The 27,035-nt window shown below is 45.8% G+C and overlaps 1 protein-coding gene across 2 annotated transcripts in view; it reads right to left on the bottom strand.

Moving 5' to 3' along the window:
* SH2D4A (SH2 domain containing 4A) overlaps window positions 1-26,708 on the bottom strand; it is a 63,996-nt gene extending 37,288 nt beyond the window's left edge. Inside the window, exons 1-4 of one of the 2 annotated variants that reach the window (XM_084758413.1) lie at window positions 26,354-26,708; window positions 20,373-20,733; window positions 9,590-9,746; window positions 7,639-7,795 (exon numbers count right to left, since the gene is read on the bottom strand). In XM_084758413.1, the coding sequence (XP_084614539.1) occupies window positions 7,639-7,795; window positions 9,590-9,746; window positions 20,373-20,553 (495 nt within the window). In that variant the 5' untranslated portion in view covers window positions 20,554-20,733; window positions 26,354-26,708. Of the gene's footprint in view, window positions 1-7,638; window positions 7,796-9,589; window positions 9,747-20,372; window positions 20,734-22,847; window positions 23,265-26,353 lie in introns of those variants that run through there. The other variant, XM_084758414.1, reaches the window with a different exon arrangement.
* Between the last annotated feature and the right edge of the window lie 327 nt (window positions 26,709-27,035).

Genomic DNA, 27,035 nt, shown 5'->3' with positions numbered 1-27,035 from the left:
CCACAGCTGATAATTGCCTCATGCAGGGCATGGTCTTTGCCAGCTGGTAACAGCCTGCCTCCTGCAGCATACGAGAGCTCAAGGGAGGGGTTACTTCAATTGACCCTAAACAGCCAGGAGAAGTAAAGAGGTCTACAGATCTACGCCCTCTCTCTCTACTAACTTTTCTTTCATATCTAGTATTAAGGTGCCGGAAGAGATTGGGGTGGGGAAGGGAGGTAGAGGCAATAGATATCCAAATAAAATAGAGTTTAAAAACTAGCATCAACCGGTAGGCATTGCTTACATATGTCTCCCCCTAAGAAGAAGTTTTATCAGCCGAGGTTCCTTTTCAGCATGAACAAACCAGTGAGGATCCCTTGCCTCCAGCTTATCACCAGAGCAGCGAGAAGGACAAGGCTGTGCTTCTGAGAAGGTCTCACACCTGAAGGGCTTAAGTGAACAATCCTTACATTTTCCATCAGCTGGCGTGGGGCAAGCTTCATAGTCATCAAAGTTCTCAGCTCCCTTTGTAAAGGACTGCTGTCACTCCATTTAATCTCTATGTTATGGAGGGAAATCGATTCTTTGCATGGTATTTCCCTAAGTCTTGGATTTGCCTGTAAGCACCGAAATCTCTGTTTCTAGAATAGACCACTTTCTGATGTGCTAAGAACACATCCTACAGGTATCTAGTACCTTATTGGGCAGTCAGTTTGGGACACTTCTTGATAAAATAAAAAATTTAAACCAAAACAGATACATTATTCAAAGAAATCTTTTGTGAGCATTCTATTGTTTTTACAGAAAGATGCCCCAAGGCTGAGACTCATATGTTCTTACCCTTATAGTAGGGTTCAAATTACTCAACTCCAGAACCTCCAGATTGCTTCTAGTGGTTAGAGAAGGGAGTAAGAAATGCTTCGCTCTTAGGACTGGAGATCAGCTCTCCCCCTGTTCTGCAAAGGATGCCCATGGATGAAGTCATTTGCTAATGAAGGCATAGCCCATGTCATTATGGTGTAACATAGGTCAAAATCAAATGTACTGACCTGGCTGTTAAATGTTCTGGTAAAAAACTGCAGAAAATACTCTATGGGTAGAAAGTTGTGTCTCTCTACGTACTTTAGATGTGAAGAGAACAGCTATTTCTTGGGTGACCAAGAGACAAATTTTTTGAGTCAGAGATAAAGGGGTGTTGGGGGTTGGTCTGATATATTTGGATGCTAATTAATAAAAAGCCATCACACCTGGGCAGGGCAAATGAGCTAGGCACTGCTAAGGTTCCCGGGCTTCTGGAGACAGAGGGAATCTTGGGAGAAGGAGAGACCCAAGGAAAGATGGGAGAAGAAGGCTGCTCCACCATGGGTTAGGTGGAGGAAGAGCACATGGTGGATGGAGGATTCGGCCCAGATGAAGAACATTAGCAAGTATATGGGATTATGGATGGGAGGTAGCTTGATAGAAATTATTAGAAGCAGATGGCATGAGATTGAGGCAGGGATCCCATATCTGCCCCACTATGGGAAGTAGTTTAGAGGATTAATATCTGCCCTGCCCCAGGTTAACTAAGGCTATTTTAAAATATAACAAGTGTCTGTGTCTTGACTGATTGCTAGTAGGTTACAAAATACTGCCGTAATAATAGATATAGGCCTAATAATAAAGATTATAAGGCCATAATGATAAATTAACAACAACAAGGGGGTGTGGTAAAAAGGAGATCTGAACAGGTCTGCCTCTCACCTGAAGAGTAACGCACCCTCTGGTCATAAGAACGTCGCTGAGTTAGCCTTGAGCCTGTGCATCCCACTTCTACCTCTTGCTTGGATGTGGGAGCACTGAACTTCCAGCTTCAGTGGCTTCAGCCACTGAAACTGTGCTAAAATCCTACACAACAGCCAGAAGTGATTTGAGAAAATATCCTTCAGGCCACAATCACTTAATGATGGTACCTGTCCTAGATGCCAGTGTTAGGTGTGCAGATGAGCCCTGTAGTTACAACACTGTTTAAATAATTTCTCATTTCATAGAAAGAAAGCCATGGCCTGCTAGCAAGGAATCAGAAAGATCACTGCTTCTAACTGTACTTGATCGTAATTGCTCTTAATTATGTCACCATAACTCAAAAAACAACCTTTTTCTGACAGTTCTGAAACTCAAATGGCTCTGAAGGTGTACAGCTCCCATGCAAGGGAAAACCTGGTGTGGACTAACATGGAGCTATTTTTAATATTTATAATATTTGATTATATGCTGTTTTCTGAGGAGCATTAGCCACTGTTTGGTACAAGAGCTTCTCCACTTGTGACCCCTTTTTACCTAAGAAACTGCTCTGTGAGCCCATGCGAATAACTATGCAAGTGGGAATGCAAATCAAACATTTGCAGATGATAAATCATGAAGAAATTTATTTTAAAATAATTCTTTGGTACACATTATTTTACCAATGATTAAATATGAAAGTAAAATTCCATGTGGTTCAGAATTCAGAAATCAGGATGTGGATTGTTTATTTATTTTGTGCATAAATCAGCCTATCTAGGCTGAACATTTGTGTCTTCGGGCTAGAGCATCTTCAGTGTTTTTCAGTGTTAGAGCATATTTTTATTTTTTTGGTCATTAATACTGAGCACGCTGCTTCACATATGTACATAATACAATAAGGCAGGGGTATTTTTTCAGGGCCATTTCAGAAATTACTCAAAATTCTGTTCTAATCCCAAGCCAAATATATTTCTTTTACTTAAAACAAAAGACAGCAACTCAAACAGCAATTTTAAAAAATCAAACATTCTAATAATACCATCCAAAGATTTGCCAATTTGGTCTGCATTGAGGGACAACATATTGTCCTAGCCGTACCCAAACCAGTGGACCAATTCCCTTCTGAAACTTGATTAACCCCTGCCTCATCCTTGGATTCTAGCTGCTTCCCTTGCCCATAGAATGAACACTCCAGGAGGAGGAAGATGCCCCGTCCCTTGCAGACTCCCTAACGCCCACCATTACATGTGCTGAGCCATGGAAGACTACTCAGGGACGGAGTGAGTCAAGCAAACCAGTTCAACAGTGCGAGGGAGGGGAGTGTGAGGTCTGGCCAGGCTGCCAGTGTTTCCACGGAAAATATTCTCTCTTCGTCACTGGGAGCTGCAGTTTTCAAAGCATTTCTAAGTACATTACCTCATACGATTTGTACCCTAAAGCCATGATATAAACAGGGCAGGTATTTGAATTAAATCTTTCAGTGAGCCTACAGAGAAATGGGGGTCACTGTGACGTTTTCAAATATCATTGCAACTTTTACTTATTCTCCACTTTACTACTCTCTCCTGTCCCCTCTCTTGCCTCTTGGTGTCTCTTCTTTCTCTTTCTGTTCTCATGACACACCTATTTGCTTACTTCCCCCCTTTTATAGATGAAAAACCTGAAGACCTAAAAGTTGATGAGAATTTTTTCCCCAGACAGTCCCAGGAACAAACTCTACCACATGCCCTTAGCTTCGTACCCTTGTGTGGGACGTTCAGGCAGCTTGAATAAGCCATGCAAGCACACAGGCAGTGAGAAGCAAACGGTTAGAGCTTGCTCATGGACAAACAACACCTTCATGAGTAAGTCTTACAGGAGACAGAATGACTGAGTGGGCTATCTGACATCCTGCTCTGTCCTCAGTGTTTGATCATGGACACATAACATCTGCATGCGTGTGCGTGCGTGCGTGCACACACACAAACACACACATGCATAGATCATGAACAGACAGCACACATACATACACACACATAGATCATGAACATACAATACACACATACACACAACCTCATACACATGCATAGATCATGAGCAGGCAACACACATACATACACACACATAGATCATGAACATACAACACACACATACATACAACCTCATACACATGCATAGATCATGAGCAGACAACGCACACATGTACACACACATAGATCATGAACAGCCAACACACACACATAGATCATGAACATACAATACACACATACATACAACCTCACACACACATGCATAGATCATGAACAGACAACACACATACACATGTATACACACACACACACACACACACACACACACACACACACACGGAAATATTTTTTTCTTCCTAATAGATTTTAGGCCTGCTAAGACAACGGAAATGTAAGGAGACTATCTTAAGGTACCACAGTTAGAATAAACTACAGCTAAAACTTGAAATTCTTTGCTGGGAAACTGAATTCCCTTTAGAAACAAATCAGATGACTCTCCTCACTTGAGCCAGAACATTTTAAACATGCCAGAGTTATTATGGGAGTGGGGACTGAGGCAGATACGCAAACCAAGGCCTTTCCTATCCTGGCTGGAGGCATATCTTGCCATCCCGTTGACCACCAAGCTCTTCCTCGTCTAAGAGGGAATTCTCGCAGTTGCCCCATTTGTATTTCAGAAGGAGTTATGGAATGAACGGGAAATGGAATGTCAGCATGAGAAAAAAGCTGTAAAACAAGCTGCACGTGCTTGTGTAGAAGACCAGCGTCTACCCCATCTGCCACACGGGCAGCACGGGAAACCCCTCGTGTGTCCAGGTGCCCTGATGATGCTGATGGCTTCCCACTCCCTGCACATGAAGTTAAGAGGCTTGGCTATGCTACCTGTCCCTACACCGATGGTAATGCAAGACTGACCAGCTTCGAAACTCGGTGACGACTTCCAATTATTTCTGAAAAATAGAGTCCAATACTGACCGTCCCCCACCTCTCCATGTGTCTTTGTCCACTCCCAGCGTAACAAGACATCTATAATGTCCCCTTCTGCCTGATCTCCCCAAAGCTTTTCCCCATGCTGCCCACAACAGTCCTCTGTTCGCCATCTCACACTCAAGTCCTCACCAAGGCCGCTCAGGACGCTCCGGGCCGGGCCCTAATGAACTAGGGATGCGTGGAAACCCATCGTTTGCCTTAGAGCACCTATTATCTCTCGACATTAAACATTAGGTAAAGTCTCTCCCCACATCCTCATGGGTAAAGTTCCTGATGGCAACGGTTGGTGTCTTGGTGCTATAGTTTTCACAGAAACTAGTAATTAAATAAGGCCCGGGGTACCATCCTTGCTTTCTGTAAGTTAAAAACTATTACTGGGAAAGAGGAGGAGAGGGAATCAGAGGAACATCTGGCGGGTGTTAGAAACTGACTCGGTGCATTTGTGATTGTTATTTTCTTGACTCATCACAAAATTTGACTAAGTTAGATTAGTCTCTCTTTGCTGCCACTGCAAAGCATGATGGGTGCCGTAGCTTACACTGTCGCAGCACTGAGAGCGTTATAACAAAATGTAAATATGCCAGTAAATAGATTCTGCACATTCGAGACAGTGGTCTGCCATTCGAGATCTCAGCCTCCCTGGGCATCCACTGCTAGAGGGAGCATCAGCGAACATCACAGCAAACTTGGCAGGACTCCCCAACCCAACATGGGAAAAGACAAAACGCAGATTACATAGCTATATAGATAGGTATGTGTGTGTGTATAAAACTTTTGCAAGCATCCATATTTCTTGAACCTAAATGTTCCTTTCTCCTCCCACCTCATCTCTTCCAGTTGAAACTTTAGCAGATATCAAAAGAGTGGGGCATATTATGGTTATGATATATTTGAACAAAATTAATTGCAGTAGATGTTTGGTTTCTGTTTTAGTCTTTTATCCTACTTTGAAAAGAAAATTACTCTAACAATGCAATTCAAACCCAAAGATGGGCGTGCACACCCCGTGTTCCTTGAGTTGTTTGCTGTTGCTGCTGTTCTTCATTTTAGGGACCTTTTATAAACAGAGTAGCTCAGAGAGAGTTTAAAGTATGTGGCATACACACTAAACACGAGAAAGTTTGGGAGCTTCACTGAGAAGATTTTGGGGAGTCCTCAAGGCTGATGCTAGCATCCAAACCAACACTTATAACTTTGGACTAAAGACTACAAGTCTTACATTTGTAGAGTGTTTTCACAGTCTTCACAGTAAGGACAACAGTCGCTAGTAAGAACCAACGGTTACGGGGCCGGAGAGACAGACAGCTCAGGAGTGAAGTGTATTGCCTGCTCTTCCAGAGGACCTGGGTTTGGCTCCTAGCACCTGCGCAGTGCGGCTCACAACTGTCTGTAGCTCCAGTTCCCAGAGGATGGCCTCTTCATACCTCCTCCGGCAACGGATACGCACATACGAACATCCATACGCATAAAACAAACACAAATAAAGACATTTCTCAAAATAAATACTAGGCAAGTAAGGAGTGGCTTAGGGATCTGGAAGCCCTGGGTGTGAAGAAGACCTTCGGCAGGTAGCTTAACCAAGCCTACCCTCAGGTTCACTTGTAAGACAACAGAGACAAAGGTTACAGGGAGGCCTGATAAGTAAAATACTGGCTTTACAAGTGTGAGGATGTAAGTTCAATTCTCAGAAGCCATATAGAAACGTGGGTGTTACGTTGCAATCCCAGCACTCCAGAGGCAGAGATGATTAAATATCTGAGCCACCAGCTTAGTCTGACTGGTTAAGCTTCAGGCCAGCGAGGGACCCCATCTTAAATGAGGTAGGTGGCTTTCCTCACAATGACACCAAAGACTGTCATCTGGTCTCCACATATGTGCACACATACCTGTACTAACATACGCACAGGGTACATTAAAAAAAGTAAGCAAAATGGGCAAAGATAAGCACGAGCTAATTCATAGTATTGTGAGTATTAAAGAGGCATTCTGCAGTCCGATCTGCCTTTGACATATAGTAACCTTTGAGTCCTGTTAATTATTAGAATATTATCAGACTCGGAAAGTAGGCAGGACGGAGATAATCATATCCTCGTGGGCAAACCTCAAAGAGAGCTTAAGGCGGCCGCCTCAATCACATACAACCATGTGGATTGGAATGTAAATCAAACATCAGCAATCCCTCTGTTAATTCAGGGTAATTAAATTTCTGGCAGAATACCGTACTTTGTAATGCAGTTTATTGTTCTTACAAACTATATTCCAAGAAGCAAATTATATTTGAGCTTTCTAAAGCACCTGGGCCATAAAAGAATTCACACCAGGTCCTAGTATAAAATTCTGTTTTGTGGAGAAAACAGCTATTCCTACATCAGGTGCCAAGTCCATAAAGCAAAAGGATATACATATTTAGAGCCCATGCATTAAAAAAATAAAAAATAAAAAGGAAGACTCAACAGAATATAATCAGGAATGGGCTGAGTCCTGCCCTCCATCTGCCTGTGAAGGAAGTTTTACTGGACCACAGCCATATTTGGGCATTTGTGTGCAGTTATGACAAAGATCATTTGGGCCACAAAACCTACCTTATTTACTACATGATTTATACTGAAAAAAATGTTTATAGTCTTATACTGTAAAAATGGGAAGAGAACCTAAAAACATATTAAAATGTCAAACTTCACTAGAGTTTCCTTTTAGTATCAGCCCATGGGGGAAAGACGACACTTAACCTTACTCATGTAAAAATGTACTCAAGGTAAAAATGCCCCCAATATAAGGTGAATGGTAGGACCTTAAAAGTTGGAGGTACTTGGGCTCCATTTGTGCCCGCAGCTACTTGGCTTCCCCTCCATGCCTATGGGATTCTGCACATTGGTGGGTATGTCAGACTCACTTGGGCCGGTGGTACTGCTCTGGGTCCCTGGCCCGAGGCCTCCTCTGGGGCTGCATTCCTTGTCACATTTTGAGGCTCCAGCTTCTTTAGTGCTTGCAGGTCACAGTGCTGTGACTTCATTTTCAAGCTATTGGTGAATTCTACTGACTGAGCTTTCCTGCAGAGAAACAAAGGGGAAAGGATCAGACACATACCTGGACAGGGACAGACTTTCCGGAGCAGACGTCTACAACCAAACCACGTGAAAACCAGCATCAGCTGGCTTATAATGCTTATGCTCTGGTAGATTGACTAGAGCTCTAAAAACATTAACTAAATCCTCATACCAACCCATTTAGAAAAGCATTGTTATCCTTGCTTTACAATCAAAGGCTCAAAGAAATATTGTAATTTACCCAAGACCACATAATGGCATTGTCAGGATTTGAGCCCAGACCCACCCACCTCCCACCCACTGACAGCAAGGCTGTCAGTACATGATGTCTTTCTATGACCATTCAAAGACTACTCTCTGCATCTCTTTATGCTCATTTATAGCTTTAACATCTTAGGTATTGGAGTGAGAAGCTATCAGCCTTTGGGCACTAAAGTTAGGTTCACACATCTGTCCCAGTTTTAGCTCACTAGCTTTGAGCGGGGCTGTCCAGAACTTGAGGAGATATGTGTCTAGTTAACAATGTCAATTTCCCATGAAAATCTCACCAACCCAGAAGAGGTTCAGACTCCTATGTCTAGCCTCCAAAGCACCTTAGAACATGGCCCCCCACCTCCGAGGGTATATTCCAAGCCCTTGAGAGGGGTTGCTATCCCCCCCCTCCCCACAGAGCTGTTCAAAATCAAGTTGAGGGATCCTGATTAGGCCCTCCACTTGAACCTTCTATCCCCAACTCTCCATCCTTCAAGGCCCAGTTCAGACCTCAAGTCTTCTCTGCAGCCGAATGCTGTACTTCCATCTGGGACAGGGGAGAGTCTGTTTACCCCTTAAGTAAGTCTCCTGCACAGCCTGCATCACTGGCAGCTGCTTCTGCGTCTTGCAGCGTTTCCTTCTGAGGCTTGAACTGACGACACTCTTTGCATTCCTGGTGCCTGGCATAGAGCAAACACTTGCAGAGCCTGCCTCATCAGCTGCCCACGCCTATGTCATCCTCTTCTCTGAGTTCCTAAGACTTGGTCAGCTGGCTCAGTTCTCACGAACACACACACCTGACACGCTGCTGCATCCTGCCAGGCTGCTCCAGGAAGATGCTAAGAAAGCAGTGGTGGAGCCAGGTGTGGTGGTGGTGCACATCTTTAATCCCAGTACTCTGGAGGCAGAGGCAGGCGGACTGCTGTGAGTTCAAAGCCAGCCTGGTCTACACAGTGAATCCAGGACAGTCAAGGCTACACAGAGAAACCCTGTCTTGAAAACAAAACAAAGGCAAACAAACAAACAAAAAGAAAGCAATGGTGGAGGATCAGGAGTCAGCATACTCAAGCAAATCAGCACCAAGGTGTCTGTCATGAAGCAGCTGTTTGGCAGCATTACGAGAATGAAAGGAGTCACTGAAACCTTAAAAGAACTTTCTAGAAAGATCTAAAATGATTCTTCCGACCTTCAAATTTCACTGAGCTCTCCTACCAGAAGCTGTGGAGCGAAAGGTATCTTTACAGTGTCTTGTGGCTGATTGTGAAATACCCACCCACAGAAGCTCACATGTCTCAATACTTGGTCTCTTGCTGAAGGTACCATTTAGGAAGGCTGTAGGACCTTTGAGAAGTGGAGTCTTACTAGGATGTGAGTCATTGCGACCACCATGCCGTCTCACCCATGATGGACTACGCTCATCTTTAACTTCGAGGCAAAGAACCCTTCCCTTCCTTGGGTTGCTTTAGTTAGGTATTCCAGCACAGCAATGAAAACTGTAACTGAGACTCCCAGTCTCTCTCTCTGGCTGGGGAGCAGGCCTCCTACCTGAGCTCTGAGTCCTGCACCGCTCTCAGCCGCGCCCTCTCGGCAAGGATCTCGTCACACAGCACGTCATAGGGTTTGTCCAGATGATGTTCACCCATCACCCAAACCCACACCTTCTTATCCGCGCCCAGCTTCCAATGGACCGACTTGCCATTCTCTGCAAGCAAAACAGAACTCGCGTTGAACACATTCTTTCTGGAACACCATATGTCCCAATCACTTGAGTATTCTCAGATTATGGGGGGCAGGGGTGAATTAAACAAAACATTCCCAACCTGCTCAGGAGCAAACATTATCGTTAGGGGCTGTAAAGGTTTCTTTACGGATATAATGGGCCTGCAGTTGGCACCTGCCAGACGCTGGGGCAGGAGGGAGGCCTCCATGCTGTTCACTATCCTTTAGAATACTAGCTATCCTGAGCTAGCATCAGGTGTCACAACCTCTTAAGTCTAAGGATTTTCCCATAACTCAGAACTGCAGAGTTGCTCAAGCTTTTGGTGTTTCTGCTACCATTACAGGGCATGAACAACATGCATTTTTTTTAAAGAGTTAAACTGTTTTAAAGAGTTTCGTTCAAATCTTAGCCTTGCTACCTACCAGCTGAGTGACTTGGAAAAATTAATATCGTTAAGATTCAATCCCCTCATATGCAAAATGAGGATACCAAACACCCACTTCAGTGAACTGCCACACACTAGGAGTTCAACAGAGGTTAACTGCTGTCATCAGCCGGCCTATTATTTACTCATGGGGCTGCTTGGACCTTCACACCAGCATGTGAGAAGACAATACTGCCTGGGTAGCATGACACCACCCGGTGAGGCTACTTAAATAACCCTTGTTTACAATTGGCCTCCAGGGTTTGTATTACACCTAGTTTCTAGGCCAAGAAGTGTAGCCAGATGAGAGCTGAGTCTCTGAGACCAGGGAGTTGTAAAGATGAAGAAATGTGGTCCCTAAACTACAAGGGACAGATCTGGGATCTGTCACTGTGGTTCAAAGTTAGGTCTAGCCAATACCCTCAGACCAGCCAAGGGTACTGGTTTGAATAGGGATGTAGCATTTGCTGATCCATGCTGTATTCCTTAGAAATCCACACCGGGATTGCCTCTGGTCTCCTTATGCTAAGCAGAGGAGGCTTTCCAATTCAAGAGTGCATGTACCACTGGCCCAGTTCTGAGGGCTGCCTCAGGTTGAATTACAGAAGCAGGCTGGCTCACTTCAGCTCTGTTTTCAGCTCTTCTCCAGATAAATGAACCCCCGACCCACCATGTCAGGAATTTCTAAGCAGAACTACTGAGGAGGGTGGGGCCGATTTGTACAGTCTTCACCCCAGGACTTAACACTATCAGTCAGACAGAACTGCCCTGACCCTTTTTCACCTGCAGAGCCAGCTGTGGAACCCAGGTAATGGGGGGGTGGGGGGGTGGGGGTGGAGGGTGGGAGATGGGGAGTGGGGGGTAATGGGGGGGTGGGGAGGGATGATGAAACTCAGTGTGCTCTGTTGGAGATAGGTCCCACTACCAGTCCTCCCGAGACTTACAGTTACAGGACACGACAAATGTTTAATTAATTCTAGAAAGCTGTCATAAAACCACCTCTATCACACACTCCTGATACCAACTCTGATATTTTAATTGTGCTCATCTCTCAACCTTCACTTAAGTAACCTCTGCTATTGTATTTTTGACAATAGGAAGATGGCACCTAGAGCAGACAGTGGTAGGATGCCAAGAGAGGCAAATGTTCAGGGCCCAGAGGGTCATGGTTCTGTTGGGACACCATATGAATGTCCCCTCAAACAGCAAGTGGCAGGCAGCAACGATGACACTAGGAGGAAAGGTCTTGCCCTGGGGTGGGTCACACAAAACCTAGAACTGCAGCTGAGCGGGAGGAGGTGGGGGGGAAGGGCGTAGGCCTAAGGGGGAGGGGGGAGACAGTGCACAGGGACTGAAAACCGAGGACAGACAAGGAGAGAACAGGAGCTTAGAAAACTGAACCGCTGAGGGGATTAGGGGAGTACTGTTGCCGCAAAGAAACACTGGCAAGTAGTAAAAGGATTAGATTCAAAATGTCACACTTAGCCAGATGCTCAGCGCTGGCTTCTTGGCAGAAAGCCCTTGCCAGTGAGTGACCCGTGTTCGGCCTCCACATCTCCAGGAGCCCTTGAGTGAGCACAGAAAGCAAACAGAGGTTGGGACTGGCCAGGTGACCTTGGATATGGCCTCATGCACATTATCACTGAAATCTCCGGCATAGCTGGACGAACAGAGAGAAGGAAGCCTGGAAGAGAACCTTGGAGAAACACAGGCTTCATCCAGGGCCAAAGGGGGGAAAAAAAATCCACATTATGTATGAATAATGTGGAAGTGGAGAATTCCAGTTCCCCACATAACTTAGTAAGGTGGAAGGTGGCTGCGAAGTGCAAAGCCGCGCAGATGAGAGGGAAGAGAAGAGTGGTGCTAAGTGATGCTGAGGGCATCAGAAATGACAGGAGCACAGAAGGAGGCAGGCGACTCAGAAATGTGAGACTGGCTTAGGCAGCAGGTATGTGTTCTAATGGAGCCCATCAGTGACGAGAGAAGAGGGCCGGGCTGTCTGCTCAGCAAGCGTTCCCAGAATACCTGCTACATTTCAGCACTGCACCAAGGGCCTCAGGGACAGAGAGAACAAAGTAAGAGCAAAGGCTCATGGGAGATCTCTTTATCTTGAGGAACAAGGGCAGGGCTTATGCACTGGCAACTGGGAGTCCAGAAGGTAAGGATGCCAGCAAGGATCAAACAAGGGGAATGATGAACAGAAAGGCCGCAGAGGTTAAAGAGGAGGCATTGGCTGGGGATACAGATCAGCTGGTACAGTGTGCACCTTCCAGGCATGAGACCCTGGGTTCAATTTCAAGCACAACTATAACATCAGGCATGGTGGTTCACGCCTGTACTCCCAGCACTGGGGAGGTGGAGGCAGGAAAAGCCAAAGTTCAATGACATCCTTGGCTACTTAGGGAGTTGGAGTTCAACCTGAGACCCGTGGGACGTTGTAAAGAGAGGAACGTGGAGCGTGCGGGGGTGGGGCGGGTGGGTGGGGCGCAGAGGCCTAAGGGGGAGGGGGCAGAAGGAAAGCGGAGAACAGGCATGAGCAGAGGCATGCGGCCCCTAACATTCCTCTTAGAAGAAAAGATTTAAACTTAGAAATTCCAAATGCGACACGCAGAATACCTCTTTCACAGTCAAACACTAGCCAATCATTCTGGATTTTCTGTCTGCCTCGCCTGCAAGTTGTACGTACTCTTTTCAATCTGATGGAGATGGAAGGAAGCGACCTTTGCAGAGCACCCCCCGACGTAATTACAAGGTCTTTGGCTTCTCCAGACCTTCAGCGGTGGCTATACAACCACGGGGCTCCTGATGACTGGTATCTCACAGGCTCTTACAAAATTCCTTCAAAACCAGCTTTTCTAGAACAGTCGGTCCATCCTGCTTGGGGACTACATCATAAAGAACTGCTAAGCGGAGACCTGTAGTCATCCCCTGGCTCTTCAGAGAAGTGTTTTCTCTGGACTAAGAGACTTTCCCTACTCATAGGCAAACCTTGTAGTGAGGCAGCGCTGTAAATGGATTGGCGCATCTCTCTGTGAGGGAAATGGCTGGACAGCTCTGGTTTCAAATTCCTGACTTCAACACCACTGTGCTTGGCGCTTCCCGTGTGATCCAGCAGGAACACGAACTTCCCGTGAGAAGTCAGGGATTATGAGGGTCGCCCCGTCCTGGGGCATTGGTGGTTGCTCACAATACACTAATCATAATATATAACTATGGGCTAGTCCTAACCCCGCTTTACGGAGAGTCCATTGAGTGCCAGAGACAGCATTGCCCCAAGATGAGAAACCAGTGCACACTGAAAGAATTCAGTACTACTGCTCTGTGTGGCTCACAGAAGTGGGGCTCCTACCGTAATATGGGCAACCGTCCTGAGACTCTTCTACACACGGCCACCTCAGAGGCCCACGTACCTTTCACCACTATGACCTCTCTTCTAAGAGCCCTCATCCTCAAGTAGAAACCAAATGATGAGCGTCAGCTGCCAATGACCTCCAAGTCCTCATGCTAAGGCCAATGTCCCTTCTGACTGGGGTGGGGGGGGGTGGGGGGGGATGCCCATGCCACACTCCTCTTTATACACTGGCCCAGGCTATCCTTAGCCATGTTCTATGAGGCCATGGCGGCTCAGAGAAGCAGATTCCTCGAGATGACACAGCCTTTGCATACTGAGAGAGAAATTCAAAACTGATCTGTAAGACTGCAAAGCCTGTGTTTAAAGAATGCTTCTAATGTGTGGTCCAAACTGAAACATAGAGAGGTTTGAAAAGACAACCAATAGGATTTCTGGTAAGCTGGTTCACCTACATTAAGGTCGGCATACTGTTTTCTCTCATTTCCTATGGTAAGACGGGGATATGAACCAGCCAGATTTGTCTTCATGTTCATTTTAATGAAGGTCAAGTCTAATTTCTATCAAGTTTTCTTCAAATTACTTGTTTTCCTCTTTTTTTCCCCCTATAATTCCTAATTCTGCTAAATGTGCTGGAATTACTAACCCCCAAGTCGCTATTCAATTAAATAAAATCATATGCATAATTTAGAGACCAAAGAACAGAGAGAAAGTTGGTTAACATGCCTGACACCACAGTCCCAGGGAGTAAGTGGCGGAGAGACAAATGAGACTTTCAACCGAAAGAGGAAACAGAAACAATAATCAAGAAAAGAGAGCGTGGGAGTTAAGGACACAGAGAGGATGGCGAAACTCAGCCATTACCCAGAAGACACAGAATGCCAGGAAGCTCAAAGCTAGGTAGACAAGATGGTAAGGCCAGAGGGCAGGTCAGCCTGCTCAGAAAAGACTGGGGGTTTAAGTGGACCCGGATTCAAATGCTGCTCCCAACTCTGACTCATACAAATTGTATCTTTTCGCTTGTTTCTCAATTTGCCAGAATAAAGAGAATAAAGGGAGTGAAGGGAATTAAGTGAAACGGCTTCCGTGCAAAGCTTAAGGCTGCCACATTGTAACAGGCCAATGCCCCGGCAGGGATAGAAAAGAGAAAGTAGACTCTAGAAGATTTTGCGACTGGGCATAGGTGAGGGTCAGAGAGGCACCACCATGGCACCCAGCCCTCTGGCTTCAGTGACTAGGAAGAGAGCAGATCGCCCCATCGCAAACAGGGTGACAGGCAGGACCAGGGGTTGATGAGGAACTGTGGGAAAAGTTAGGAAGAATTTTCCTTGTGGCAAGCTTGCAGGCCTCGTGGGCCATCTGAACAGAAATCCTCATGAGGCAATGACAATCAGACCGAAGCTTGATGAAATGCCTCTTGGCAATTCGGGTTTGAGTCACTGCTGGATAGAGGGGGGGGGAAGACTCAGCTATTTGTCCAGCAAACATTTCCGGAGACCCCAGTGCATCCCAGCTCTGCTCTGTGGAAACAGAAGACTGGCTAAAGGAATGTGCCTTTGGTAACAATGAGAGGCCAGCAAGTGGCGTAGAGTCCCAGCGTGGACTGCCTTAGTCATGGTTTTGCTGTGAAGAGACACCATGACCGAGGCAGGTCTTATAGAAGAGATCATTTAAATGGGGCTTGCTTACAGTTTCACAGGGTTAGTCCACTTTCAGCACGGTGGGGAGCACAGTGGGGAGCACGGTGGCATGCCTGGTGCTGCTACATCATCATCCACAGGCAGACAGGAGTGCGGGGCAATGCTGGGCCTGGCATGGGCTTTTGAGACCTCAAAGCCCACCCCAAGATATACACCTCCTCCAGAAGAGAATGCTGAGAGAGAGAGAGAGAGACAGAGACAGAGAGAGACAGAGACAGAGAGACATATTGATTAAAAAAAAAAAAAAAAAAGAATGAAGAGGGGTCACAGGTCTCCTAAGCCAGGCCCTAAACTGGGCATAGTAACCCTTCAAACAGTTTTATTCCCTGTGACTAAGCATTCAAATGCATGAGCCTACAGGGGCCACTCTCACCCAAACCACCACCTATACCTCGAGGGCAGAAGAGCACGCACCATTCCCAACACATAGATCCTCGCCTGGGCTTTGGTCTCTCATCCTCTGCTTCATTAAAAGCCAATGAAACAAGCGCTGGGGAAGCCTCTGCTAAGTAACCGTGTCTTCTGCTTGTGTTAATGAGACAAGGCACAGGAGAGGGGCCAGATTAACGTTCTCAACACACGCAGGCACCTTTCGTAACTGCTCCCAAACCACATTTGTTCATAGTACCAGTTCGGGGAGACTCAAACTCGGGGACTATTCCACCTGCCATTGTTTACCAGCTATTTGCTTAAGGAGAGTTAAGTAATGACTCGACCTTCACTCCCCTCCTCATCCATAAAATGTAAACAGTACTTCATGGCGCAGGCTTGGTTGTTCTTACTTAGTGAGATCAGATACTGAAGTGATGAGCTTAGTGTCTAAATGAAACAGAGCCGCCATGAAACACCTTGGCTGGGGTTCCCAGTCTAGAGCAGAGAGCAGGGCTGCCCCAACGGGAAGGAAAATGGGAGCCACATCTGTATCGATGACTTTTCTACTAGCCGCATTATAACAACTAAAGAAACTGGCAGAATTTACTGAAATAATGCATCCGACTTAAGATATCTAACAGTGAATATCTACGTCTACTTACTTTTTTTTTTTCTTTTTTTAATTTTCTACTACCCAAGTCTTTGAAATCTGGTAGTTTATAACCTTTTCCTATTAAGCACTGGAAATTAAACCCAGTTTCTTCTCATTCTAGGTGAGTACTCTGAATACATTTCCACCCCCAGCCCCTTTTACTTTAAAATATTTTTCCATTTGTGTGTGTGTGTGTGTGTGTGTGTGTGTGTGTGTGTGTGTGCAAAAAAAAGTATGTGATGTATATTTGTACATACATATAGGTTCTCTGGCACACATATATGCCATGTTCATTTGGACACCCAAGGTTGATGGCAGGAATTATCTTTTCGATTTTTTTGTTTTTTCTTTGATTTTGTTTTATTTTGTTTGTTTGTTTTTTGTTTTTCAAGACAGGCTTTCCCTGTGTGGTCTTGACTGTCCTGGACTCACTTTGTAGGGCAGGCTGGCCTCGAACTCACAGAGATCCACCTGCTTCCCAAGTGCTGTCATTAAAGGGGTACACCACCACCACCTGGCCAATCATTTGTTTTTTTTAATTTATTTTTAATTTATATATTCACTTTACATCTCAATCATAGCCTCCTCCCTCCTGTCCTCCTGGTCTCTCTCTCCCCCATACCCCCTCCCCTTGTCCTCAGAAAAGGGGACCCACCAGCCCACCCCAGCACATCAATTCACATCAGGACTGAGCTCCTCCTCATCCACTGAGTCCAGGCAAGGCAGCCTGGTTACGAGGAAGTGATGGAAAGCAGGCAGCAGAGTCCGTGTCACAGACAGCATCTGCTCAACTTACCGGGGGACCCACATGAAGATCACACTGCCCTTGGTTCCATATGTGTAGGGGGCCTAGTCCATGCATGCTCATTGGTTGATGCTTCTGTCTCTGTAAGCCCCCATGGATCAAGGTAAAATGTGGGGATCAGCCTTGAACTCATTGGCACTGGAGTCGTCTTGAATGGATCTTCTATCTTATTCAGTGAGACAGGGACTCAGTGAATGCCAGAGTTTTATCAGTAGAGTTAGTCTAGCTAGCTGGCTTACTTTGGGGATCTCCTGGCTTTGCCTTTCAAAGCTAGAATTACAGATGGACTGACGAGGCCACCCAGAATTTACAGATTCTTGAGGTCTGAACTCAAGTCATCACAAATGTATAGTAAGTACCCTAACCACCAAGCCATCTCCCGGCTCACCTTATAGGAGGCATGGTCTCATAAAGGTACCCAGGCTGGACTTAAACTCTAGACAGGCCACCCTTCTTAGGCTCCCAGGAAGCTTCGATTACACATCTCTGCCACCAAGACACACATTTGTCCAACCTCAACGCTGAGCAGTAGTGGTCCAGCCATGTATGGCTCCTTGCCAGAGTACTCAGCGCTTTAGCTATCACTTAGCAAACACAGTCAGTCCCTAAGTCTCTCAGTGTCGTATGAGAACTCAGGGAGTATATCGTCTATTGTTTGTTAAATCCCCGCTGCTGCTGAATAATTTCTCAGCCACTCCTGCATTTACCTCAGGATTCTAGAATTCCTGAGATACAAACTATACAGTGATGTTTAGTGATGTTTGCTGAAAGCTCGCCATGGTGGTTTGTTTTTGTAGAGAGAAGAACATTTAATGTGATAAAGACAATGGTGTAAAGGAATAGGGGTGGGCATAGGACAGATGCAATAAAAAGGGCAACCCGAGCCATGGCTGGGCTGAGAACTGTGAGCAGAAACAACATGTAGGCAAGGTCAAGCCAGAGCGAGGCTTGGGGGAAGGTAAGACATATGTGCCAGAAAGGAGGCTGGGATGTGAGGACTACAGGCTTAGTGGGTCCATAGCACAAACAGTGCCCTTGGGCAGCCACTAAGCACTGTGATGCCACTTTGGACCCTCTATGGCACCAGCTCCAAAGACTGGGCAGGAGTAAATATGAGAAACACTTGCTTTCTAGAAGAAGTGGAATTGTTTTCCCCTGCTCTCTGGTCATGAAAAGAACCGCCTTTCTCCAAGTGCTAACGGATGGAATGGGGTAATAATAAACATCCGATATGCAATATTGACAGATCCTTCACTGTTTTATATCAGCATATTAACATAATACTTCTACAGCCATTTAGCTAAAAAGGTGATGCAGATTTTCTGAAAAGTGTATTCAAAACTCTACAGAAATGGATAAGCAAAGAAATTAAAAATAAGTGCCTTAAGTTATCACAAGGAAAACAACTCAGTAATTTTGACAAGCACACAGTTTAACAAAAGATCTGGGAGCAAGCAAACCTCGCGTCTCAGCAGTCCCCAGAGTCACCCCACCATACTGATATATCAGGTTTTCGATGAGCATGGTGCCCTAGAGCAGCCCAGCTGTTTGATGGGCTGTGCCTGGGGATACAAGGAGATGAACCAGTAAGCCAGTCCCAAACGCTTCGTCTCACCCTTACTTCTCTTTCGTTGTTTTTGTTGTTAGGAAAAGTTATAATCTGGATACTGCAACGTGAAACCTCACAGATCTGAGCATATGTACGGGGTATAGCTTTCCATACATAAGAGCACTTATGGGGGGGTTGCCTATAAAATTGGACAGTTAATACCAATACTGCACACATTTTGGGAGGATAAGACACAAGGTATGTGTTTCACACAGAGTCCAAAATAGCTATTACTCTGCTCTGCTGCTGCTGCTGTTGTTGTTGTTTTCATTATATCCAGGACTTTTTGGTTATTGGTTTGTTGCTGTTGGGCTGGTACTTGGGATTGACCCCTGTGCTTCCTATATGCTCATGCAAGCATCCACATACTGGTCTGCATCACAGCCCTTAAATTGTGCATTTTATATAAGATAATAACAAGCAAAATGCTTATTATTTGTTTTCCTTATCAGTATATGGACCTCATTAAAAACAATTTTAGCTATAGTACGAGACAAAGGCTACTAAACTCATTTCCATCTTGAATCTGTATATAAGGCAAGCATGCCAGTGAGATTTATTGTCTCAACTTTAGAAATCCTGGGTGGTTTTATAGAATTTTACTTTTTCTTGATTAATTAAAAAAAGAAGAAGAAGAGGAGAAATTAAGTGCGAATAGCTCAGTAAGTGACCTTGAAAACACTTTCTCTCTCTCTCTCTCTCTCTCTCTCTCTCTCTCTCTCTCTCTCTCTCTCTCTCTGTGTGTGTGTGTGTGTGTGTGTGTGTGTGTGTGTGTGTACTTGTGTGTATTTAGTTAGGATACTGATCCATGACAGAGCCTAAGTGTGTGGAGGTGGGGCAGGGAATTAATGTGTACTTTCCATGTTTGTGTATGTATATACTTAGGTCTTAATGAACAAAGAACTCTTCCGCTGACGGTCTCAAAAGAGCTCTTTCAAACTCCCAGGGACTCATTCAGCTGGGAAGAAGTACATCTGAGAAGCATTCCACACTGAGCATTCGCATTTCAATGTGCTCTCCTTGAGCAAGTTCCACACATTTTGACAGGCATTCCTTTAAAATGATAACTTTAAAACAAAATCCCTGAGGTTGGCGGGATGTGGTAGCACACGCCTTTAATCCCAGCACTTGGGAGGCAGAGACAGATGAACCTCTGTTGAGTTCAAGGGCATTATTGTTCTACAAAGCGAGTTCAGGACAGCCAAGGCTGTTACACACAGAAACCCTGTCTCGAAAAACAAAGCAAAAAAAAAAAAAAAAAAAAAAGTCCATAAAGTTGATAATGCATAATTACACTTGCTGCACATTGTCCAGCAAGAAATGCTAAGCCAATAAGGGAGATAAAGACCTTTCCTAATGCCCCTCAAGTAGGGGAGTTTGTTTGTTTTTTGGAGGTGCTGGGATGGAAATAAGAGCCTCCTATGTAAAGGCAAGTGCTCTGTCATTGAGTTACACCCCCCATTACCACACCTTAAGAATAATCTGACAACATGCTTAAATGCTTAAACATAGACACTCTACGGTGAGTATCCTGTGTGTTTCTGTGCAACAGGCACATGCCAACTTCCAGGTGACAAATCTGACATTTAGAATCTAGCTGCAAAATCACAGTTCCTAGCTGGCCAGCGTGACGGATGCATTGCACTCAGAGTAGGTGTTCCACTACCACATTGACGGCACTGACGAGGTAAGTTTACCTTTCTTTGGTCTGGATTTCACTGGCGAGGATTCCTTTCTTTCCATGGCAGCTTCTCTCTCTTTCCATCGTCGGATCTGTTCCTCTCTCATCTTGTAGAACAAGATCTGTTTCTGCTCCTCGCTGAGCTCTGCCAGCAGGTCAGGGTCTATGAACATATCCGACAGGATCTGTCTCAGCATCTTTGCTGGTGACAAGAGCTTCACCTGCAGCAGAAGCTTCTGGAAAGGACTTGCAAGTTGGCTTCCAGCAGGCTACTGTCTCCAGACCTTCCCAGAGCCTTGAGCAGCCTAGCAACAGCTCCTGCGGCAGGAACTCAGCATGGATTCTGTCAAAACGCTGGTCAGAGAACGCGGGCCAACCTGCAAAGAGCAACAGTCCTACTCAGGCTGTAAAATGTGTGGGTTTTGGACAGGATCAGGTTAGTTAAAAAAAAGCCAGGAGGAAATAAAATACAGTTTTTCATTTCAAAGAGAAAGAGGGGAAAAGCCAAGGTATGTTTATCTATGATTGTATATAACCTCTATTCCATAATATTTTATCAGAAAAAAAAAACCCTAACTTTGTACAGGCTGGTCTCAGGGAAATAGAAATCTAACAGAGGTTTGTTTGGCCTCCTCCCAACTGAGCAAACACATTACTGCCTCAGTGCCTCCCAGCTGCCAAACAGCCTGGCTGAAAGGAATCAACAACAAAAACAATAACAAAGGGTCACGAGAGAAAATTAAAATCTCGTCCCCAGATGACTTATTCCAAAAGAAAACGTCACCTTTGAGGTATTTTTAGAGGAACAGAGTCATTCTCAGAGAAGTGAAAAGAAGGAATTAAGATGAGAGTGTGGTCTCTCTTTTTCCTTCTCTGCATGCACACAACTGTAGGCTCCCTCCTTCACAAAGGGCATATCCAGACAACCCGGCAGAGCCCTGAGAACAGTGCAAGAGCAAAAGAGAACAAGAAGGAACATTCTGGAAGGTCAACATCTCTTAGGTGTCTCCTGTCCAGATAACCTAATTTAGTAAAATTTAAGTTTCAGGCCAGATTTCTGGGTGGTTATACTGTTTGTAGATGTTGAACCTTCGGGCTCTGTGTATATGAAATACTTGTGTATTATGTGTTTATGTATTGTATACATACACATGTATGCCACAGGGGACAATATCAGGTGTCAGTCGTGGCCCTCCACCTCTATGAGACAAGGTCTCTTTTGTGTTTGTTCAGCATTGTGTAGACGGATTACACTAGCTGACTGGAAAGCTCTAGAACTGGGCGCGGGGGATGCCTCCTGACTCTACCTCTCATCTCACCAGAGAGGCACTGGGATTAGATACCACTTTGTTTTCGTTTTTTTGTTTGTTTGTTTGTTTTTGGTTTTTCCAGGCAGGGTTTCTCTGTGTAGCCTTGGCTGTCCTGGACTCACTTTGTAGACCAGGCTGGCCTCGAACTCACAGCAATCCACCTGCCTCTGCCTTCTGAGTGCTGGGATTAAAGGCGTGCGCCACCACACCCAGCTTAGATAGCATTTCATATGGGATCCTAACACAGACCCTTATGCTTTATTTACGCTTAGCACCATCTCCAAAACCCCAAACTCTCACACTTTTCTAATCAGAAAATATTATTATATATGTATATATGTATATACATGTGTATATACACATGTATATGCATATATATCCACAATATAATATATTTTATATTTGGGAAAATTTTTTAATTTGTTCCAAATGTCACAGGAATACAAAAGTCTTACTATGATATTTGAGAATCATCTATGTTCTAAAAGGTCAACTACAACTTTCATGCCTACAGTGCCTTAGTAATCTTGCCTCTAGCCATGCTCGTTCAAACATCTTATTTCTCCATAGAAAGCAAAAGACAAACTGACAAACAGTTAGTAGTCTACACCATAACCGCAGTGGTCTTGACCCCCCCCCCCCACCTCTTGCCTGTCTTTGTGAGCTTGAATCCCTTTTCTTTCCCTCCCTCCTCCGTTTCTTTGTAAAGTGGCTTCCTGAACACAGTCCTTTGAGGCAAGCAACACTAGTCGTGAGGTACACAGGACACCTGTACTATCTGACATCACTAACTCATCCACTGCACAGCTGGGCCCTGGAGCTACGTGTACTGTTCCTCCCTGCGCCCTGTTTTCTCCCACAGCATTTTAACTAGTGGAATTCAAATGGAACATTATATTAAGAGGAAGGTTAAAGAGCATTAAAATCAATGCCAGGACTGTAACTTGGCCAGGCAATACTCCCCTAAGGGCCCCTGGTTAAGCTTCCACATTGCCTTGGTCTTCAAAGGGTTATACAGTGCAGAGTCAATGTCTTCCAATGTTTTGATTCTGGCACATTCTTGTAGACAATTTTCTTAACCAAAATATTTTCTTAACAACTTATTGACCGAGCCTACATCAATTATAACCCGATTAAGCAAAACAGTAGGAAAGGAGGATTAATTGACACAACAACAAAACCTTAAGGATATCAGTCCCGAGGACCGAGGACCGATTCTCCGGTCGGGAGCTGCAGGATTTCTTCCACTGGAACGGGAGGCAACCAGACCCCAGAGCCTCAGCAGGAGCCGGAGCTCTGAAGCCTTCCCTCAAGCGGTTCTCTCTAGGAGCATCTTGAAGGGCAGTGATGAACAGCCAAATCTATCCCAAGTCTTCAATCCACACAGCCGCCAGTTCTGGGCTCATTTATATATCTCCTCCCAGAGTCTGTTCACAGGATCTTTTTCATCTGGTAGCAATTAAGCCCCTGCTTAGAGCTTAGAAGAGCACAAGGTGGTTGCTCTTCTAGTGAATTAACATCACCTGTTCTCTTACTAGACCGTTCGATCCCACACTTGGGATCCTAAAGAACAGGTTCCTCTCCTTCACATTCTCAGTAAAGAGAGCAAACCAAGACCACACTAAAGGGTTTATACAAGATGTTCTTCTCCCACAGGAAGAATCTGATTCTTTGGCACATGTGACTCCAAGGTCCTGAGGTAAAGTAGTAAAGCAAACAAAGTGAATGACTCCTTGAAATTCCAGGAAGTGTACATAAATGGGCACATTCCATGACCTCAGTGGTTGACGCCCATAGAACAGGGTAGAAAATTAGCGACTAGTGAGGTCTACACTATCCTCATATTTGGTAGAGTGAATAGTGTTGGAGGGTCAGAGAGAGAGCTGAAAATTAACTCCCTCAGAGAGCCAAGGGCACATTCCTCCCCTGGTCTGGCTCAGAAGGCTCTCTGATAGCAGAACTGACTCTTAACTGGTTCCTGTACTACCGTAAGTACTCAAGCACAAGTTCACTCACTTCATCCACTCCATCTCCAAGAGGTCAGTCCCATCTCACAGTGAGGAAGACAATGACAGTTGGGAAGCTGTAAAGCACAGCAGTTACTGCAGCCGCTGCATAGACTAACTGCTACAGGTTTACCTAGAGTCCAGAATCAGGATGTGGCACCTCTTTGAAAATTTCAGAACAAAGACCAGAAAATGTCCCTGTGAATGAGCCGTACCCCAGTCAAGGATAGATAAGCTTAGAGAGGCCACAGAAGAAAACACCCCACCCATGCCTTCAGAGCTGACGACCACACTGGCCCAGTGGGGCATTTGTCTTCCTCCTGCGCTCCACTTGCCAGATAATTTGTCTCCCCAATATTTCCTTGCATGGCCCTTCTGTCAAGCGGTGTGCAAACACTTGTTTCTGCTTTGTGTAGCAACCAATGGGCTTCAAGCATTAAGGCTATTTGGTTTGGTTTTGTCGTCCTGTGAAGGAAACCACATGCTTTACCCATTTACCTAGGGGTAAAGCACATGCTAGGCAAATTCTCTGTTGCTGAGCTGCGCGCGCGCACCCACCCACCCACCCACCCACCCACACACACACACACACACACACCTGCCCCCAGCCCTATTTGAGACGGAGTCTAAGTTGCCTAGGCCAGTTTTGAACACACCCTAACACATGCAGGCTTTCGGCTTCCTTTGCTGGCTGCTTCTGTCTTTCCCATCATTGGGATTATAGGCCCTGACCATGTGGATCAATTTAATCACTCTTGAAGAAAAGACAGTGGCTCCTAATGGCCTCGGGGAAAACAAAGGAAACCCAGCTAACAAGCTGGACATTTGTGGATGTTGACTTGGCAGCTGGGCTGATTCACTCTGAATGACTCTCCTATAACCCCCTCCTCAAGGCTTTCCTATAGCAGACCCCAGCACAGCATGGATTCCCAGCTATGCCTCCAGTGAGCTGTGACTTTAGGAGGTCATTTCCCATCTTTGGACTCAGTTTCCCAATCCATAAAATTAATCCGGGGAAAGCCTTGTAACCAGAGGACTGTGAGATAAAATCTACCTTGAAGTTATTGAGACAAGATCAGGAAGTAGAAACGAGGAAATGAACCGACCCGGGGTTTTCCTACTTTCACTCCGCCAGGACAATCACTGCCAACACGGATTCATCCAGTGATGTTTGAGTCTCATACTGAGTGCAGTTACCCAAGACCCAACTCAAGGTGCAGCTCAGCACCGTGCTTTTCCTCTCCTGTGGCATCTTTCTTGTAAAAGACAAAGAACAAGCAACAAGCCCACACCTGTTGCTCACTCTAAAAATTTCTAAAGAGTCCCAAATTTGGTTAAGTTCCCAGGATGCCTGTAGATCTAGTCTGACACTCACAGTTTCCATTTTTATACAACATAATTGTGTTTTCATTAATATGGAGCCTAATAAATAAACAACAATACCCTACCTATAGCCCAATCTATCAAAATATATATATATATTGTGGTATGTATAGTAAGTATATCCCTACAGTTAAAAACCTAATTTAAATTCTATTTATCTTTTAAAGCATCTAGCTCTGTTTTCAGGCTTTGAGTTGTTTTATTCAAATTTGTCTTATCCGTTTATACGATGATTTTGAGAATAAAATAGCAAAGTGGTGAGAGCACTTGTGTGTTTTGCAAATGCTCTCAAGTAAAGTATTTTACATACGGATGTACCTGGAAAAGTCCGTTTGTGACAAATCTTCGCCTATGTATATCCCTTCCACTTATTAAATTAAAAATAATAAATACACTGTTTCGTTGCACAGGCAAAAAGAAGCTTTGTTGGAGAGCTCAGGAAAAGGCAATTCCCCCTGCTTCCCTGGGACTATAGCCAAAGGAGACATCTCTGAGAAAACCTACAAACAGCTGAGTGACTACAGGACCCAGGAACCCCTATGGCTCACTTTTGTTAAAGAAAGTCCTGGCCCAGATTCTGAATCAAACAGAGAACCACAGAGAGGCGACAATGCCTGCAGGTCCCTGTACCACGTGAGGGCGCCCGCGGGAGGGTGTCCCTGCACCAGGAAGGCACTAATGGGGTTTTGCGTGGGCTGAAACCGGTTTCAGGACTCTTGGTCTGGAAGGTCTCCCGACCAGGAGAGCCCACGTGGCACAGGCCAGTGACTGGACCCTCGCTGATTTGCAAGTTGCTGTTGCTGGCATCCTGGCCCAGACTCTCGCAGGTGGCCTCCACCGGCTGCACCAGTCCCAGGCTGGTGTAAACACTCACCGCGTGAGCATGCACACCGCCCGGACCACACAACTTCCCCTGAAAGACGCCAAGTCGCCTCCGATTCTCCTCCCACAGGAAACTGTCAGTATATCGATCGCAAGACCTCTATGATCGGGGCCACCACTTACCCAGCCCCGGCTGCAGACACCAGATACCTAATACCGGACACCAGACACCGACGGCCGCCGTGGTCGCCGGGTCTGCTGGGTACCTGAGCTCGCCTTGCGCGCGCACGGTGGAGGATGGACGGAAGGGACAAATAAGCAGCCTGGCCGCCCGGACCAGGGTCTCTTCCTGTCCTTGTCCCTGTCCCTGTCCCGTGTTTCTCCCTTTGCTCTAGAGATCCACCTTCTAGTTTCACTCTTAGCTCACCCATCTGCCTGGATCCATGCTCCAGTGTCCTCCTCACCGGGTCACCTACCTGCACAGGACCCCGCGCAAGGTGGCTCAAGCCCCTGCCACCTCCAGATTGCCTGTAACAGCAGCTGTGCAGGAAGGAAAGGGAGGAACAGGCACAGAACCAGCCACAGGGCTAGCTGGACAAACACTTGGGCCCAGAAGGACACTGAGTGTCCAGCTCGCAGCCCTGGCCCGCCCCGCCGCGCCCACATGCCGGGCTGACTGACTGGGCGCTCCTTCCAGGCCCCACCCGAGTGCTGGAGCCTCTCCAGCTCCACTAGGCAAGGCTTGGCTGCCTTGGTGCAGTGACAGCAAGGCCACCAGCCCTTGGCTAATCTAGAGCTCCGTCTGAGGTGTGGGATAGTTTGCCTTGCCACCTCAGCGGGGGTCTGTGAGGCTTATTAATTACAACAGTCTGGCCCCTTCCCTACTTGACTTGCTAGGAGGAGCCTGCGGAGGCGAGGCAGGCAGGCCCTTCTGGGAACCTGGGTCCTGCAGGCCAAGTTGGCTGCAGTTCTGCGCCTGCGTTTTCTACCGTTCACTTTTTTCCTTTTCTTTTGTTGACATTAAGTAAATTATCAAGCTCTGAAGCCCCAGGTGTGGCTTTACGGAGCATGATCAAGGAAGAGAAAGGCTGTGGAGGCTGCAGGCACTAGAGACAGGAGCAGCCAGGGAGAGAAACCTGAAGAAAGAAAAAAAAAAGT

Source organism: Acomys minous (genome assembly GCF_964271855.1).
Source record: "Acomys minous genome assembly, chromosome: 15".
Taxonomy (NCBI): domain Eukaryota; kingdom Metazoa; phylum Chordata; class Mammalia; order Rodentia; family Muridae; genus Acomys; species Acomys minous.
The sequence above is the reverse complement of the archived record's forward strand: the minus strand, read 5'-3'. Positions and strand labels throughout refer to the sequence as shown.